The 14470-nt window shown below is 54.5% G+C and overlaps 5 protein-coding genes across 5 annotated transcripts; 1 reads left to right on the plus strand and 4 right to left on the minus strand.

Moving 5' to 3' along the window:
- Positions 1–96: 96 nt before the first annotated feature.
- On the minus strand, positions 97–1761 carry QC762_119500 (uncharacterized protein; the record flags this gene model as incomplete). The annotated part of the gene is made up of 1 exon (XM_062886388.1): positions 97–1761. The coding sequence occupies one exon, from the start codon at positions 1759–1761 to the stop codon at positions 97–99; it is 1665 nt and encodes a 554-aa protein (XP_062749472.1).
- Positions 1762–2611: 850 nt separating this feature from the next.
- Positions 2612–3539, minus strand: QC762_119520 (uncharacterized protein; the record flags this gene model as incomplete). The annotated part of the gene is made up of 3 exons (XM_062886389.1): positions 3231–3539; positions 2773–3170; positions 2612–2714 (listed from the first exon to the last, which is right to left on the minus strand). Exons 1-3 carry the CDS (start codon positions 3459–3461, stop codon positions 2612–2614), a joined length of 732 nt encoding a protein of 243 aa, XP_062749473.1. The 5' UTR covers positions 3462–3539.
- Positions 3540–3720: 181 nt separating this feature from the next.
- On the plus strand, positions 3721–5253 carry QC762_119530 (uncharacterized protein). Its single transcript, XM_062886390.1, has 3 exons — positions 3721–4237; positions 4292–4473; positions 4544–5253. The coding sequence occupies exons 1-3, from the start codon at positions 3953–3955 to the stop codon at positions 5160–5162; spliced, it is 1086 nt and encodes a 361-aa protein (XP_062749474.1). The 5' UTR covers positions 3721–3952; the 3' UTR covers positions 5163–5253.
- A 153-nt stretch (positions 5254–5406) lies between these two features.
- On the minus strand, positions 5407–8245 carry QC762_119540 (uncharacterized protein). Its single transcript, XM_062886391.1, has 6 exons — positions 7477–8245; positions 7332–7410; positions 7054–7269; positions 6611–6990; positions 6326–6558; positions 5407–6273 (listed from the first exon to the last, which is right to left on the minus strand). Exons 1-6 carry the CDS (start codon positions 7864–7866, stop codon positions 5610–5612), a joined length of 1962 nt encoding a protein of 653 aa, XP_062749475.1. The 5' UTR covers positions 7867–8245; the 3' UTR covers positions 5407–5609.
- A 2204-nt stretch (positions 8246–10449) lies between these two features.
- Positions 10450–13293, minus strand: QC762_119550 (uncharacterized protein; the record flags this gene model as incomplete). Its single annotated transcript, XM_062886392.1, has 1 exon — positions 10450–13293. One exon carries the CDS (start codon positions 13291–13293, stop codon positions 10450–10452), a length of 2844 nt encoding a protein of 947 aa, XP_062749476.1.
- Between the last annotated feature and the right edge of the window lie 1177 nt (positions 13294–14470).

A 14470-nucleotide genomic window follows, 5' to 3' on the forward strand; every position in this document is an offset into this window, starting at 1 on the left:
CTAAAAGGGGTATATCATGCCAATCCAACCTCTCTTTCTCTTTCTCTCGCTCATCCACACACAGCATTCACACACCTTGATCACAACACTGGCCCCTCAAGGCGAATTCCTTTCTGTGTCGGCCACACTCCAACTACTCTCCCCGCCCCCAACCCTCTCCTGGGGTTCGCCCAAACTCGTACTCACCAAACTCCTGTCCCTCAACAACAAGTTCCCCGTCTCGCTCGCCAAACTCGACGAGCTCCTCCTCTTCCTCAACCCCTCGTTCCTCCACGGATGCGCCTCTTCATCGTCGGTTTCCGTCTTGTCCTCGTCGTCATCCTTCTTCTCCATCCCCACCAGCCCCCCGTCATGATCCACCTCCACACTCGTCCCCAACAACCTGTCCGGATTCATCCTCACATGCTGCGGCTGCGGACTAAAAGGTCTCACCCCCCTGCTCCGATTAAACTGCTGCCCTCCTTGCTGCGTCTCGGCAAAAACACTTCCTCCTTCCTCGTCCTTGTCCATGCCCCTCAACGAATCCAACCCCACCAAACCCGCCAAGCTCTGATACCTATCCCCCTGCTGCCCTTCCAGACCCCCTCCAGCAGAAATCAGCAAGCTGTCCCCCCTCACCCCCCTCACCGTCCCCCCTTCTCCCGAGCTATCATTCGCCAGTATTGACTTGGGAGGTAGTATACTGAACAGTTTACTCTCCCCCCCACCTCCCACGCCTCCACCCCCAAACTCCTTCCCCGGCGATCCCCCCATGACGTGCTCCCCCATCATCCCCCCCTCTCCCTCGTTAGCAAACAAATCCACCCCCCTCTCCAAAACCTCCTCCAGCCCACCCCCCGTCCACCCTTTGCGTGCCAAGCTCTCAAAGATGTCCACCTCTGCCCGCACAAGAGAGCAACTCGCCTCCACAATCCTCGCACTCGTCTCCTGACTTTCCCTCAGCAGCGTCCTCGCGTGTTCCCCGTGCAAGAACGTCAGCCCGTCTAGTTTGGTGGTCAGCTCGACAAGGTGGTTCCGAAACATGTTCACATCCCTCCTCTTCTGCCTGTGGAGTTTTAGTCCCTCCTTCTCAAGGCGGTTGATTTCCTTGCTTTGAACCGCCACGGCAGACGCATAGCTCTCCTCCTCGTCCTCGACCGCGCCCCGCCATTTATCCAGCTCGTGAAGCAGGGGCACTTCAAAAGAGCGGTAGACCGTCTCGGAGAGGATGTGCTTGTGGTTTGCGACCAGGTGCTGCAGACCAGCCACCGTCAAGAGGGCGTCAGCCGTGCAGGCGTTTTTGCTCATGACGTTGCTGTTGAGGTTGAGCGGTGGGGGGTTGGCGTTGTTACTGCCTTGGGGGCCGCCACCGGCGTGGAAAGAGCTGGAGAGCGAGCCGCCGACTGTATTGCCGTTTGATAACAACCCTGGATTGATCGGACCGAGCGGTTCGGCGCGGGCTTCTTTGAGGCGGGCGCATGCTTCGAGGGCGGAGCCGAAGGCGCTGGCGGCCGTGGACAGGGAAGCGAGGGCGAGGCGGTAGGCTTTGGCGGTTGTGAGCAAATCGGCGTAGGCAGTTTGGGAGCTTTCGAGGTCGGCTTTGGTGAGGACTGCGTGGGCTGGTCGGGGAGGGGGTGGTAAGGGGAGGTTGAACTGGGAGAGGGAGGGTTGGGCGGTGGAGGCGTAGGAGTAGGTTGGCGAGCCTGGGATGGGGGGAAGTTGGCTGGGGGAGGGGGAGGGTGGCCGTTGTGGCATCCCCGGGGGATGGGAGGAAGACTGCATGTTGAAGTTGGTCTCCTATCCCAGTATCATTCGCCGGTTTCCAAATTTTGCGCTTTGCTCTTGTTCCGTCTTTATAACAGTCACCACGCAACAGCTTTGTGGCTGCGGTGAAGGTGAGGGGTCGAATCAGGTGTTTATTTACTCGGGCACCTATTCGGGATGACGCCCAGGCGGGTTCTCGTCGATCTTAGCGGATGGGGTCTTCCTGGTGAGGAGGGGAAGATAGTAACGTAGGTGGGGCGGTGTGTTTCTTGAAGTTGAAAAGGTTGGTTTCTTTGATACAATACGGAAAGGTGTAATTTATAGACAGATTTCTCAGAAGAAAAGACCAGAAACACAGATATGCGACAGCAGAAATCCCAAAGGAAATGACAAAAGTCGGAGAAAACAGCGCCAGCGATGTCGTCGTCAGAGATGTCAAAAGATTCAAGGCAACAAACGGCGCTGCCTCGAGTCGAGTACTGGACCAAAGCGGCTTACAGGGGTGGATTTGCTGGTGATTCGCGGCGGGCCAACAGCGGGTCTCGTAGCGGTCAAGGGTCTGATAAGATAGCGGCCGTGGGGTTGCACAGACGTTGTGTCCGCTGCAGGATCACGCTTCAGATCGACACCACGTCAAACATGTGGACATGTGCCTACTGTTTTGAGCAGGTTTTTTTTTCTTTTTTTCTTAATATCGGCCAGTCAAATATGGATTCCACTACTTACACGAAAACGTCAGTCCACCTTCAACATAACTGATGGGCCTTAGAGTGTGTCCTTCATAAAGCTGATATGCATTGTAAGCAATTCTGTTTGCCAGTCGAGAATACATCTTTGCGCCGTGCCGGATGCACTCAACATTTAATAACTACAACTCAGGCTTCTCCTCCTTGCTCAAGGCAGGGAGTCTTTGCCTCAAAAAGGCCTCGACATCGTCCAGTTCCTCCAAGCACGCCGAGTGACCCATATCACTAATACGACAGTTAGCTTTTCACGACTCTTATGGGACAAAGGCGATGTGAGGCTCACGGGTAAATCTTCATCGTGGGCTTATACCCCATCTCCTTCAACAACTCATACGACTTCTTGCCCAACTGTGTGTTCACCACCTGGTCCGAATCGCCATGAGCCATGAAGATGGGAGTGTCTTGGTTCACCTGAGGCTTTGGTACCAACTCGGCAAACTTGAGGCTCAAGACCAGGTATGAAGACAAAGCAACAATGCCAGCCAGCTTCACCTTGGAGGTCAAGCCTGCAAAGATACTCATAGCGCCGCCCTGGGAGAAGCCACCGACAACGATCCGTTCCGCCGGAATGCCGGCATCGATCTCTCTCTGGATCAGGCCGTGAATGTAGGCCTGAGAGATCAAAATGCCCGCCTCATCTTCGTTTTTTCGGAGGGATTCGGCGTTGCCGTCTATCGTGTGCTGTTTATTCGGTCAGTAGGTGAAATGAAACTAGAGAGGGAGTGAAAGAGAACTACGTACAATATCATACCATCCTGACATCTTCATTCCCCAGTTGCAGGTGATTGGAATTTGAGGAGCATGAGGCAGGATGAACTTGACTTCATCGAGACGCTGCCGGCGACGCCAGTTCTCGACCGCCGAGGCCCAACCATGACCGGTGTCACCCAGGCCATGGATGAAAATGACCGTGGCCGTGTGCCTGGCTGTTGCAGGGAAGAGGAGGGGCGGTTGTCTAATGAGGGATGTCATCTTGTTGTTTGTTACTGGTGCTGTCGAAAAGCGGACCCCGGATTTTTGTGCGTTGGGGCATCCCGTGTCGGAACCAGGTGGGGGGAAGCTGTCCTCCATAACTCTTCTCTACGACTACTCGCTGCAAATATTGTTAGCGCATTCAATCAAATGGCCCGTGCCACGCCTGACAAGCCTTTTGTTTGCCCGCTTGTCAGATCAAATCCCCGACAACACTCCCGACTTGCGTGGCGTGATTCCTTCTCCACTCACAACGTCGTCTCTCTAGGATGCTGCTCGAAAAGGGAACTGTTGCTTACGAAATTTCGATGGATTCTTACCAAAGCCTTTGAAAGCGCGATGGGAGAGCGAGGTGCCGAATGTGTAAACTAGATTACTGACGCTAAAATCTGTACACGCTCAGTAGAACCTCACCCCCTACTTAGTTATGCAGCCTATATAAATCTGGCCAGTTGTATTCACCCCAAGATCTGATAAGAAAGAAGCTCACCATGTTCGACACTTGGGTCCTTCGCCGCCCAGCTTTTTTCATCTTGCCATCTATTGTGATCATCGTAGCTCTTCTTATGAGTGCGTCTTCCCCGGCGTTGTCACTTTTATCTTTGCCACAAATCCTGACGAAGCTCAAGACTTTTTTGCCCGTTTCTTATTTTAATACTCCAACCACCGCGCCTCTGTCGACCCTCTCCACCACCCCATCGGTCTCGTCAACGACAACAATCTCACAACCGCCCAAAATGCCAAAAGCACCAGTGTATTTCTTTAGCCATGGCGGCGTAAGTCTCATTGCCACTTCCCTCGTTCAACCTAGATAATTGACAGTGATACAGCCCGACGTCCAATACAACACCACCCACCCCGTCTACCCCATCCTCCAGTCCATTGGCAAGGAAATCACCCAAAAAGTCAAGCCCTCCGCCGTGGTAGTCTTCTCCGCCCACTGGCAGCCCGAAAACGTCGGCCCAGACGAAATCCACGTCAACAACGCCGAAAAGACCGACCTCATCTACGAGTATGCCACCCTCCGTACCACCGCCCCACCCCACCCCCTGCTTAATTATCATGTCACTAACATAATCCAGCTTCTACGGCTTCCCCCCTCACTTCTACAAAGCAACCTTCCCCTCCACCGGCTCCCCCTCCTTAGCCTCCCACATCATCTCCCTCCTCGCCAAATCCAACATCCGCGCCAGAGGCCTCTCCCGCGGTCTCGACCACGGCGTCTTCTCCGGCTTCAACGTGGCCTTCCCCCCGGCCTCCAACCCTTTGGCTGTGCCCCTCGTCCAGGTGTCCCTCTTCAACTCGGAAAACCCCCAGGCCCACTTCCTCCTCGGCGAGGCCGTCCAGTCCCTCCGCGAGCAAAACATTGTCATCATCTGCACAGGCATGACCGTCCACAACCTGCGGGACATGCGCCTCGCCTTCGGGCAGCCTCAACCCATGCCGTACGCCGTGTCGTTTGACAATGCCCTCAAGGAGGCTGTCGAGCAGCCTGATGCGGAGAAGAGGAAAGAAGAAATGGCCAGGGTGTTGAAGAGGCCAGACGCGAGACAGGCGCATCCTTGGATGGATCATTTGATGCCGTTGTATATCGCTGCTGGGGCGGCGGGGGGGGACCGAGGAAGACAGACGTGGACGATGCACGAGGCTAGTTTTGCTTGGGCGCAGTACCGGTTTGGGGAGTTGCCTGAGGAGAAGTAGGGGAATAAGAAGGCGATGTACATAGCAAGTAAAAACATGTAAATAAAACAAAAACAGTTTAAATTCTATCACGGAGCGGATTTTCCCCTGATATTGGCAAGCCCTTTCTAGTCTGTTTCCCCTTGGCCCTGAAACCCCATCCAAAAGATCACACCATCAAACATTACCAATATTTTTCTCGCTTGAACGACCATGTACGACCCCCTATGCCCCCTTACACACACACGCACCATGTCACTCACATCCCACAAAACCCACTACAAAAGAAAAATGTGTGCGCCCTACGTCTAACTACAGCTAGCTTGCCGGCCATACCACTTTCCGAGTTCTACAACCTCTAAGATGGCCACTCCCAACCCCAGATGTCATCAATTACCGCTCCATTAACCCGTGCCAAAATTCCTACTCTTAACAACCCCCCAACCCCCGCCCGCCCCCTTCCTGGAATCAAAGAACCACCGCAACCGTATCATCCATATTTAGATCCCCCAAAAACAAACTCGCCAACATCGACACACCCCCAAAAGCAATACTGCAGTAATAGGCCCAGGGGTATGCATGAGAATAAGCCACCTGACCAGCCGCCACAATCGCATGCCACTGAGCCTCGTTCACAAACGGAAGGTGCTTGATCTCGTTGACCAGCGACGCTCCCGTCAGCTGGATGATCTGTTCAATCTTGTCGTGTTCGATCCCAACCTTGACGCAGGTGCCGCCTACAATTTGCATCAGCTGGGGGAGGAGCTTCGACACAAAAACGTTGTAGTAGATGGCGTATCCGATAGCACCGCCTACGATTCTGATGGCGATAGTCAAGGCGGTGACTGTAGCAATGACATCGCTGGGGCAGATAATAGCCGTGATTGTCGATGCCGGGACGACAACTCCGCCCACGCCGAGACCAGCAATGAACAAAACACCGTACACGGTCTGAATGTTGTCGACTCTGGCAATGGCCAGCAGTCCACAGCCCAGCGTCATCAATGTTGACGAGACGAACAGAATCCACTTGATGTTTCCCTTGAGCCAAGAAAGCATCACCAGGGAGATGACACATCCGGCCATGGTGCCAAAGGCGAAGGGCATACCACGGATACCGACTCCGACAGGACTGGAAAGGGGTCAGCAATGTCCCACCTCTTTCTTGTGTTCAGAGGACTTACTCGTGCCCATACACATTATACGCCTCGCTCGGCCAAATCATCAACACTGAAAAGAAGTTGGCGCCCGAAATGAACGTGATGATGAGAGTCAGCCACAAGGTCCAAGGCGATTTGCCCATGTCTCTCGGCACCATAGGATGGCTGGCCCCTTTCCGTTCCCACACCACAAAGGCCACCAAAACCAGGGCACCGATTATGAGAGGAGCCAATATCCTCGCGCTCTTCCATGGAGCCTAACAAGCTTTAGCAATAATATTTTCTTTCGAAGGCCAAGAGAGAGCTTACATTGTAACCACCACCCAACAGCCCAACCTCCACCAGCACAAGCCCAGCAATCGACAAGAACCCACCAACCCAGTCCGTCTTCTTCAGCACCTCGCTCTTCTCGCCGGCATGGGCATCGATCCGTGGAGGGGGGTGGTAGAACAAAAAGGCCATGACCAAACCGATAGCAGCCCAACCAGTAGTTACAACCGCAATATATCGCCAGCTCGAATACGCCGAAATAAGCTGAGCATACATGACCGACGGCAGAAGCGGGAGGATAGTGAGGATCATTGCCGCCACATAGTAGCCGCGGCGAGACACGGGGACAATCTCGGCGGCGCCCGCCAAGGCAGTGAGCTCGTTGATGCCAGTTCCCAAACCTGAGATGGCCATGCCAACTGGAAAAAGAAAAAAAAGTACTGTCAGCCATTGTCTCCTTCCACTTTCAAATCAGGACTTACCAATAAACGCATCCATGCTCGTAGCAGCGCCGCAGATAATCTGGCCGATGACAATCAAGGCATTGCCAGCAAGGGCAACAAATCGACGGCCGACAAGATCCGACAAGGCGCCGACAAAGGGGGAAATTGCTGCCGTGGCGAGGAGGTTGGCAGATACGAACCACACCCAGTGGTCGATACCGCCGAGCTCTCGGTAGATATAAACAGGGGCGCCGGCTGTCGCAAGCTGTGTCAGTTCTTCAAGGCACATATCCTTCACTGAGGCACCGTGAACATACCAAACATGAATAACGGAGCTTGAGCGTTCGTCCACATGCAAGCCAGAGCCGCGAGGGCTAACCACCGACGAGTATTATTCTGTATATTTCCGTGGTTAGTTGACGCTGCTTCGTTTGCGTATGTGAGAACGGCCGTATCACGTACAGTTGTGCCCTCCATAGCCATAGCGCCGTCATGACCCTCGATTCCAGCCATTGTGCCGTTGGCGTCCCAGTTGTTCCAGTAAGACCAGTTCCTCACAGCACAAGAAACCGAGTTCTGGTTCTGAGGAACAGCACCAGAAGAAGCTGAGTGAACAGAGCTAGACGGGGCTGCTTTGTCTGGCGACTCGGGTCTGGGGCTGCTCCGAGCAGGCGACTTGTTGGGAAGAGAAGGAGCGGCAGTGGGAGCAGGCGGAATCGAAGCCCGTTGAGCGTCTCTTTCGTCCGAAGTTCCAGTCACCGCAGGTTTCTGGCTGCCGGTGTTCTCTTGGGTCGACAGGTCAGACGATGACGGGAACGCACACACGCCCGCTTCCTTTCGCATGGCTCCCATTTCAATGGCAGATGGGATCTATCTGCAAATTGGGTGTCGGGAGGAACGGGGGATGTACCGATATGTAAAGCTACCCGGGTAGCAGAGAAGAGGAACACCAGGTGTAGCTGTTGTGCAACGTCCAAGGGTGTTATTTGTGTTGCTGTCTCGGAGAAGGCAGGGAAGGAGGACAGAACGAGACAGACAAGACGAAAAGGAGCTTATTATAAGCAAGCATCAACATTTGCCGTTCAATATCCCCACAAGCACATGTCGGTGATTCAGGCCAAGGCGGTCAAGCCAATGTCTAGGGATCTCGGGGACTTGTCCCCAAAGATCGACACGATCCAAGCCATGTTGCGGAGAAAGAAGCTATCAATAATGTTTTCCAGCCAGACACCAGGCACCAGGCACCAGGCACCAGGCACCAGACTCCCGGGTTGCCTCCGAGGAAGGAGCTCCTCCGTGGGCAGCTGCAAGTCACCTCACATCCGGATACTGTGGGCACCCGTGAAAAGTTCAGGGAGGGAAGGTCCATTGCTGTCTTGCCTCGATTTCTCCTGGCCCAGCCGTCGAGGGTATCCTTGCCCTGCTGAAGGAGGAAGGAGCGAGCCATGTTTTTCTGTAGCACACGATCATTGACTCACCACGGACCCCCAGATCAATGATCTTGTGAGTTGTCTGAGCTGTCAGACGGGACTTGATGGTGCGCGGTTGGCATGCCGGGCACTTTGATGTTTGCTAGATAGCTTCAAGTCCCGGGCAGAAGGAGTGTGGGTTCAATAGTTGGTAGCAGCAGAGATCGTCCCCCGCTGGCAGTTGCACCCGTAGCTAGCACATGGCATGTCAAAGTGCCATGTTTGCCTGGTGGAAACCGCCATAGCCGTTTTGAGTAGGTACGTGTCTGTCACTCAACCTGAATGCAAAGCGCCACGCATTTATGAGCTGACGGCTAGATCTCTGCCCCAAATTCAAGTCAACCGTAGCAAGATACCTGAAACCACCATATTCCATCCGATATCCGACTCAGATAGACGGTCCCGATATCCATTGCGCCTCTGTCCCACTGACCACCCGTCCGTCCGCCATATGTGATTCATGCCTGACCGACCGCCTTTCACTGTCAAACATATTCTGACCAATTCCCGCCCACTTCATCACTCAGTTCTTTTTATCACCAACTCAAGCCCTCCCAAATGCCACCCCCAAACCCCGATGTCGTCCCCCCATCCCCAAACCGCCCCTCTCTCCCCTGCCTCAATGGATCATCTAATCGGAAACCGCCCCTTCAACGGCTTCCCACATTAGCTCATCTCACTCAACACGAAAGATCCCCCAAAGTCGAGTAACACAGCATTCGGGGAGAGAAGGCAGTTAATTACCGCTGTCCACAGTAACCTTACGTGCGAAACAAAACTCCCATCCTTTGTCCTCCCCCACTCCTCTCCGCAATCGTCGACGCCTCAAATCACCCCTTACAGCCCCCCACAGACGCCGTGGCTTATTGTTTCCCATTCCTATTCGCCTTTGCCATGATTTTAGCCCAGTCGTTATTTTCTACCGGCCGAAAAAAAACGTCCATGCATTGGACCCCCTTCCCCGGCGGCATGTGAGTGAGTGAATCTGCGATCGGATCTAGTTCCGACAGAGGGGGGGCTGGATGGCAGTGAGAGAGGAGCGGAGAATTTGATCTAGGTGACACGATGAAGGGGGGGGTGTTACACGGGGTGATATCGACAGGGAAGCGTAGGGTTACGGAAGTTGGAGTGGGAGATTTGATTTGGAAAAGGCAAGGAGTTCACCGCTGGATGCTGGGGAAGGGTTTGGGTGACGGTTGTAAGTAGAGTAGAGTACCGGAAATTTTGGAATGATCGACTGGCAGCAACGGAGGGACTGGGGTAGGTACCTAGGTGGTGTGCGACTTTCCCTGGATGGTGGCCAGAGTTCCGTTGACAAATGGTCGAGACTTTACGCTCCTAACTGTTCTAACCCAACCAAAGTGTCCGATGTCAATGAGCAGGAAACTGGGAGCTGGTTGTCACAGTTCTGGTTGTGACACCTACCTGTCAACCTCACAATCATCCAAGCCCCCCCAGCTAGCTTACAACTTTGTGTGATGGTGAGAAATGCCGCTGTAGTTGGTATCAAGTCAAGTGTATGAACTGGCAAGGCAGGTTCACAGCTGCGCTGGAGGGATTCTTGGCATTGCCCCTATATACCCCTTTTCGGAACTGACCCCATATTTACGTCCGCAGTGGTGACCAGAAGCATAAGTATGACGCCGCAATTACCAAGTTCAAGTATCATATTCGATCGGCTAAGAACACGGTGCTTTGAAGGTATCATCGTTCAATTAGCTCAGAGGATTGCCTCCCGAGAAAGGTGGTAGTATCCGTGTCCTATCATAACCCAACCCAACCACAAACAAGAAAGACGTGAGCTGTTCGCTCCCCCTCTCCCCTGTTCTCCAAGAGAGAGTGGTATATATCCAAATCCGAAAAGTAACTGTACACGTAGTCATCTCTACACACCATATCCCTCTGGTGCTGGTATCTCCCTTTCACATGCCCAACCCTTATCACCCTCTCCATCATCTCTCCACTCTTACAACGCATAGTTCTCTGTATGCAAAAAGATCTCCTCGAGCATGTCATCCCCCCAAATCTCGGCCTGCAACCTCGCAACCGTATTCGCCACGCCCACTCTCATCGCCGGCGGCCCACACACAAACACCGCGGTCCTCCTCCCCAACACGCCCCTCCCATCCGGCCCTCCTGTCGCCCACTCCTTGAGCATGTACCCCAAATCTGGCCTCCCATACTCCACCGACCACCCGCCGTCAATCTCGTGCGGGACAGGAAACGCAAACCTCATAAGATTGCGCTGAAATTCGGTCGGTGTTTCTGGAAAGCCAAAATCAAACCCTGAGGGAGGCCCAAAATGGGAAGTTGGTCTTGGGCGGCGGGGGTCGCCGCCGACGTCGGTGCGAAGGTGGGCTAGTTCTGGTGGGCGGACGGGAGCAGTGGAGGATTCGGCTGTTGGTTCTGCTGCTGCTGGGGGCGAGGGGTGAGTGGCGAAAGGTTCCGTGCTGCCGGATGAGTCGGCGTGTTGGTGGCCGAGCTCGCTGGTAGTCGGTCGGGCATCGATGCTACCGCCGCTGCCGGCTCCGCTGGGCCGGGGGTCGGACTCGGAGAGGATCTGGCTGTATCGCTTGCGGCCGGCAGGAGGTGCGTATTTGAAATGGGGAGCCGCATTCTCCCGGGCTAGAGGGGGGAAATGGAACTCACCGCCGGGTTCGCTCTTTTTGGTTGAGGGTGCGTTGCTGGAAGGGGCTGGGGGGTGTAAATATTGTTGCTGTTCGCCTTCAACGGGCTTGATCTCATCGTCGCGGCCTTCAAGTTTTCGAAGGGTTTGTTCCGCAACAGATAGCCTGTTGTTGTTGTTGTTGTTGTTGTTGTTGGGGGGAGGCCCCGGTGGCGGTGGTGGGAAGGTGTGTGGTTGAAGATATTTCTGCTGAGGGAGCGCTGTGATGCGGTCCTCATCCTCAGCACGCAGCTCCCGCTCTCTGTCGGGGTCGCCTTGGGCCTCGGACATGATCAGGGCGCTGTTGCGTTTGCTAGCAATGTTGGCCACAAAGCCATCCAGCTTGTCGTGGAATGCATTGCTGAGCGGCCTGGGCGCACGACCATGAGGAATGCCAGAATTTGGCGGCTTCCGGACTGATGCGGTAACGAAAAACTTGCAGGTAACACTCTCAGGGGGCGCGGCTTCACGACAGATACGGAGCTCTTCCCGGAACCAGTCCATGGCCTCGAGCCGCTTGAGCGACCACACCACGACGATTTTCTTGGTGATGGCCTTGCCGTCCCGCATGCGCTTGATCAGATTTAGCAGCTGTGACATGAGCGATGTGATACCGCTGCCACCGGCGATGAGGATGCAGGTATCAAATGCGGCAAGCTCTCGGCGCATACCACCGTACGGGCCGTCGAGAAACGCGCGGTAGGTGTGGAAAGGCCCCTTATCAATGGCCGTCTCGAGCACCTTCTTCGTAAAGCCTCCATATGGCCGGAACACCAGCACACAATCTCTGTACTCCTCGCCGTATTCAGATGGAAAGTCTGCGCTGCAAAGAGACGAGATGGTGAAAGGATGGTTCTCGAACATGGAAATGCCCGGCATGCGTAGATAAACGTACTGGCCCGGCTTCCACCTCATCTGAGTTGGGATGGTGATCTTGATGGCGTTCTCCGTCATGATGTTGATGGCTGCTTCGTCTCCAATCAAAAACGACATGCGCCATGGCTTGGTCCAATTCAGCTTGCAGAAACGGTACAGGTTGCAGAAGACGATGATGGCCACTGTCGCATACAAGTAGGCCCATGACATGAGAAAGTTCTTGGTATGCCAAAAGAGCACACCGACGTAAACGTAACCGACTGGGATATGGAAAAGGATGAAAACTTCGTATGCCTTTCTTCGGAACAGTGGTAACGATCCCACACAAAGCCACCCCAGAGGGACCATGCATGCAATTCCAGAACCATAGATGATGCCGCTACCGGGAGGAAACAGCGCCTCGAAGACCTCCATGCCGCCATCCTCCCAGACCGGCTGGATGTAGAATGGGATCATGTGAATCAAGGAGAGAAACAGGCAGAGGTAGCTTAGCCAACGGTGGAATACGTTGAGTCTCTCGGGTCCAATGCCGGTGATCAGCGTGATGATATTGGCCTTGGTGCTAGTGGCAATGATCCACGGTGTCATGGCAACGGCAATCATGCCGGACCGAACGGCCACCGGTGGTGATCCGAACCGGATGCTTTGCCAGTATAGGGGTTGCTGTAAGAAGCAGTAGACCGTGACGAAGGCCAGGGCGATAAAGGCGCAACTCAGCACCGCGAGTGAGGAAAAGGTGAAGCGGTGTTTTCTCCAGACAATGTCTGGCACTGGTCGATAAAAAACCCATCGGAATAGCGCCAGAGTATCGTTGACAAATCCGACAGATGAAAAATGCGCTTTCGGCTTGAAATTCTTCTCCTCCTCAGCCTGCTGCTCGTCCGGAAAGAAGTGTCGTCGTGATTCAGCCGCCGTCTGCGCTGTCGCCCCCGTCGCCAGGGCAGCCGATCTATCCCACTCCGGTTCCATGCTGTAGAGCTGTTGAAAGTGCTTCTCCATATCCTGCTTGTAGATCGCCTGCCGAATCTTATCCTGCCAGTAGTGCCATATCCTCATAAACAGCGTCAGTCCTCCCAAAGCAAGCGCAAAATATGTCCAACCCAGCCCATATTTCCCCGATTGTGACCACGGATCTACCGTGAGTGCCTGTACTAAGCCCGGTGGACTGTTGGGTAAGAGCGGGATATTGATCCGCCTCACCAACCCGCTCAGGGCCTCAACGGACGCGTCGACTGCGCTTCGCAGCGCTGGTCGCACATGTGAAGCCATGGTGTAATTTGTGTAGTGATTGTGCGCGTACGGGCGCGGGAGTGTGGCGACCCCTGTAGAACGCAACCTCGATCTTGAAATGTCGTCGGGATACAGAGAAGCAGCTGATCTGCCGGCAACGGCCGCCGGTCAGACTTCGGTCGAGGAACACCGGACCCCCGATCAAAATATTAGAGCATTTAGTAGAGAGCGTGAGGCACAACTTGAAAGGCCATGAGAAGTGACGAAAGGGGTGTATTAGAGGCGACCGTCGGGAAGGAGCCGGGAAGGACGAAAGAATGGGATGGATCCGGCGGGGGGCGCGGGAGAGGGGCGTAGGGAGAGTTATTATAATGCAGTTATATCTCCAATGTTGGTGTGGGTGAGATGGTGGGTGAGATGCTGCAAGTCGCAAGTTCCGTCACGTCCACCTAGGTTTCTTCCACGGACAATTCCAACCGCCGCGCGTGTGCTCCTCCAGATGCGATCACAGTACCGGGCTGTTGGGCTCGAGATGTCCAGATGCTCTCCTGAGGCGGGACGGAATCAATATCAAGTCAGGAACAGGGAAAAGTCGGACCTGGCAACTGAAGAATCCAGCGGTTCACTGGGCCTTAATATTGGTCGATCAATGTTCTGGGGTGCGTGGTGCTAGGTGCAATAGCTCACAGCTGGTGTCGCTGCACACCTGCATGTCACACGGTACGTCGACCCGAATCGGTAACAATCCTTGACACCGGGCGCTAGGTATAGGCTTGGCTGGGAAATGGAAGAGGAGAAAAGCAGAGCTCAGAGGAAAGAAAAGAAAAAGACGACCGGTTGGGGGCCGTGAGGAAGGCTCGATCTGGCCGGGCTCGTTTCTGCGGCGATCTGTGAGTGTTCGGCACCGTTATCGCAAGAGGAACCAACAGCAAAGCTGACTGCTTGATGACAACTGTCGGCACTCGTGGAAAGGCAAGAGGTGTAGGACAAAACCACGCAGTTCTCAACGTGCGCGCGCATGCCGAACGGGTGCTGTCCTCTTCAGTGAAGACTTCTTCCAAGCACAACGGATACATCCGACTTGTCGAATATCCTTCCACTTGGAGCGGACAATTACCTATGCTTGGCGGCAGGGTGTCATCACGGTCGACCGCCACTGTGACCACCTCAAGGCTGTCTTTTGTGCAGGTGGGAAACGACATGTTCGTCGACATGC

The sequence above is a fragment of the Podospora pseudocomata genome, assembly GCF_035222375.1.
Source record: "Podospora pseudocomata strain CBS 415.72m chromosome 1 map unlocalized CBS415.72m_1, whole genome shotgun sequence".
Classification (NCBI taxonomy): Eukaryota; Fungi; Ascomycota; class Sordariomycetes; order Sordariales; family Podosporaceae; genus Podospora; species Podospora pseudocomata.

Excerpts from the sequence above, each read along its gene's own strand:
- QC762_119530 (XM_062886390.1), top strand. The coding sequence starts at position 3,953 with ATGTTCGACACTTGGGTCCTTCGCCGCCCAGCTTTTTTCATCTTGCCA. Across the intron at positions 4,238-4,291 it reads ATTTCTTTAGCCATGGCGGC|CCCGACGTCCAATACAACAC; the intron begins GTAAGTCTCATT and ends ACAGTGATACAG. Across the intron at positions 4,474-4,543 it reads AAGACCGACCTCATCTACGA|CTTCTACGGCTTCCCCCCTC; the intron begins GTATGCCACCCT and ends AACATAATCCAG.
- QC762_119540 (XM_062886391.1), bottom strand. The coding sequence starts at position 7,866 with ATGGGAGCCATGCGAAAGGAAGCGGGCGTGTGTGCGTTCCCGTCATCG. Across the intron at positions 6,559-6,610 it reads TGTTGGGTGGTGGTTACAAT|GCTCCATGGAAGAGCGCGAG; the intron begins GTAAGCTCTCTC and ends AAAGCTTGTTAG. Across the intron at positions 6,274-6,325 it reads TATAATGTGTATGGGCACGA|TCCTGTCGGAGTCGGTATCC; the intron begins GTAAGTCCTCTG and ends ACCCCTTTCCAG.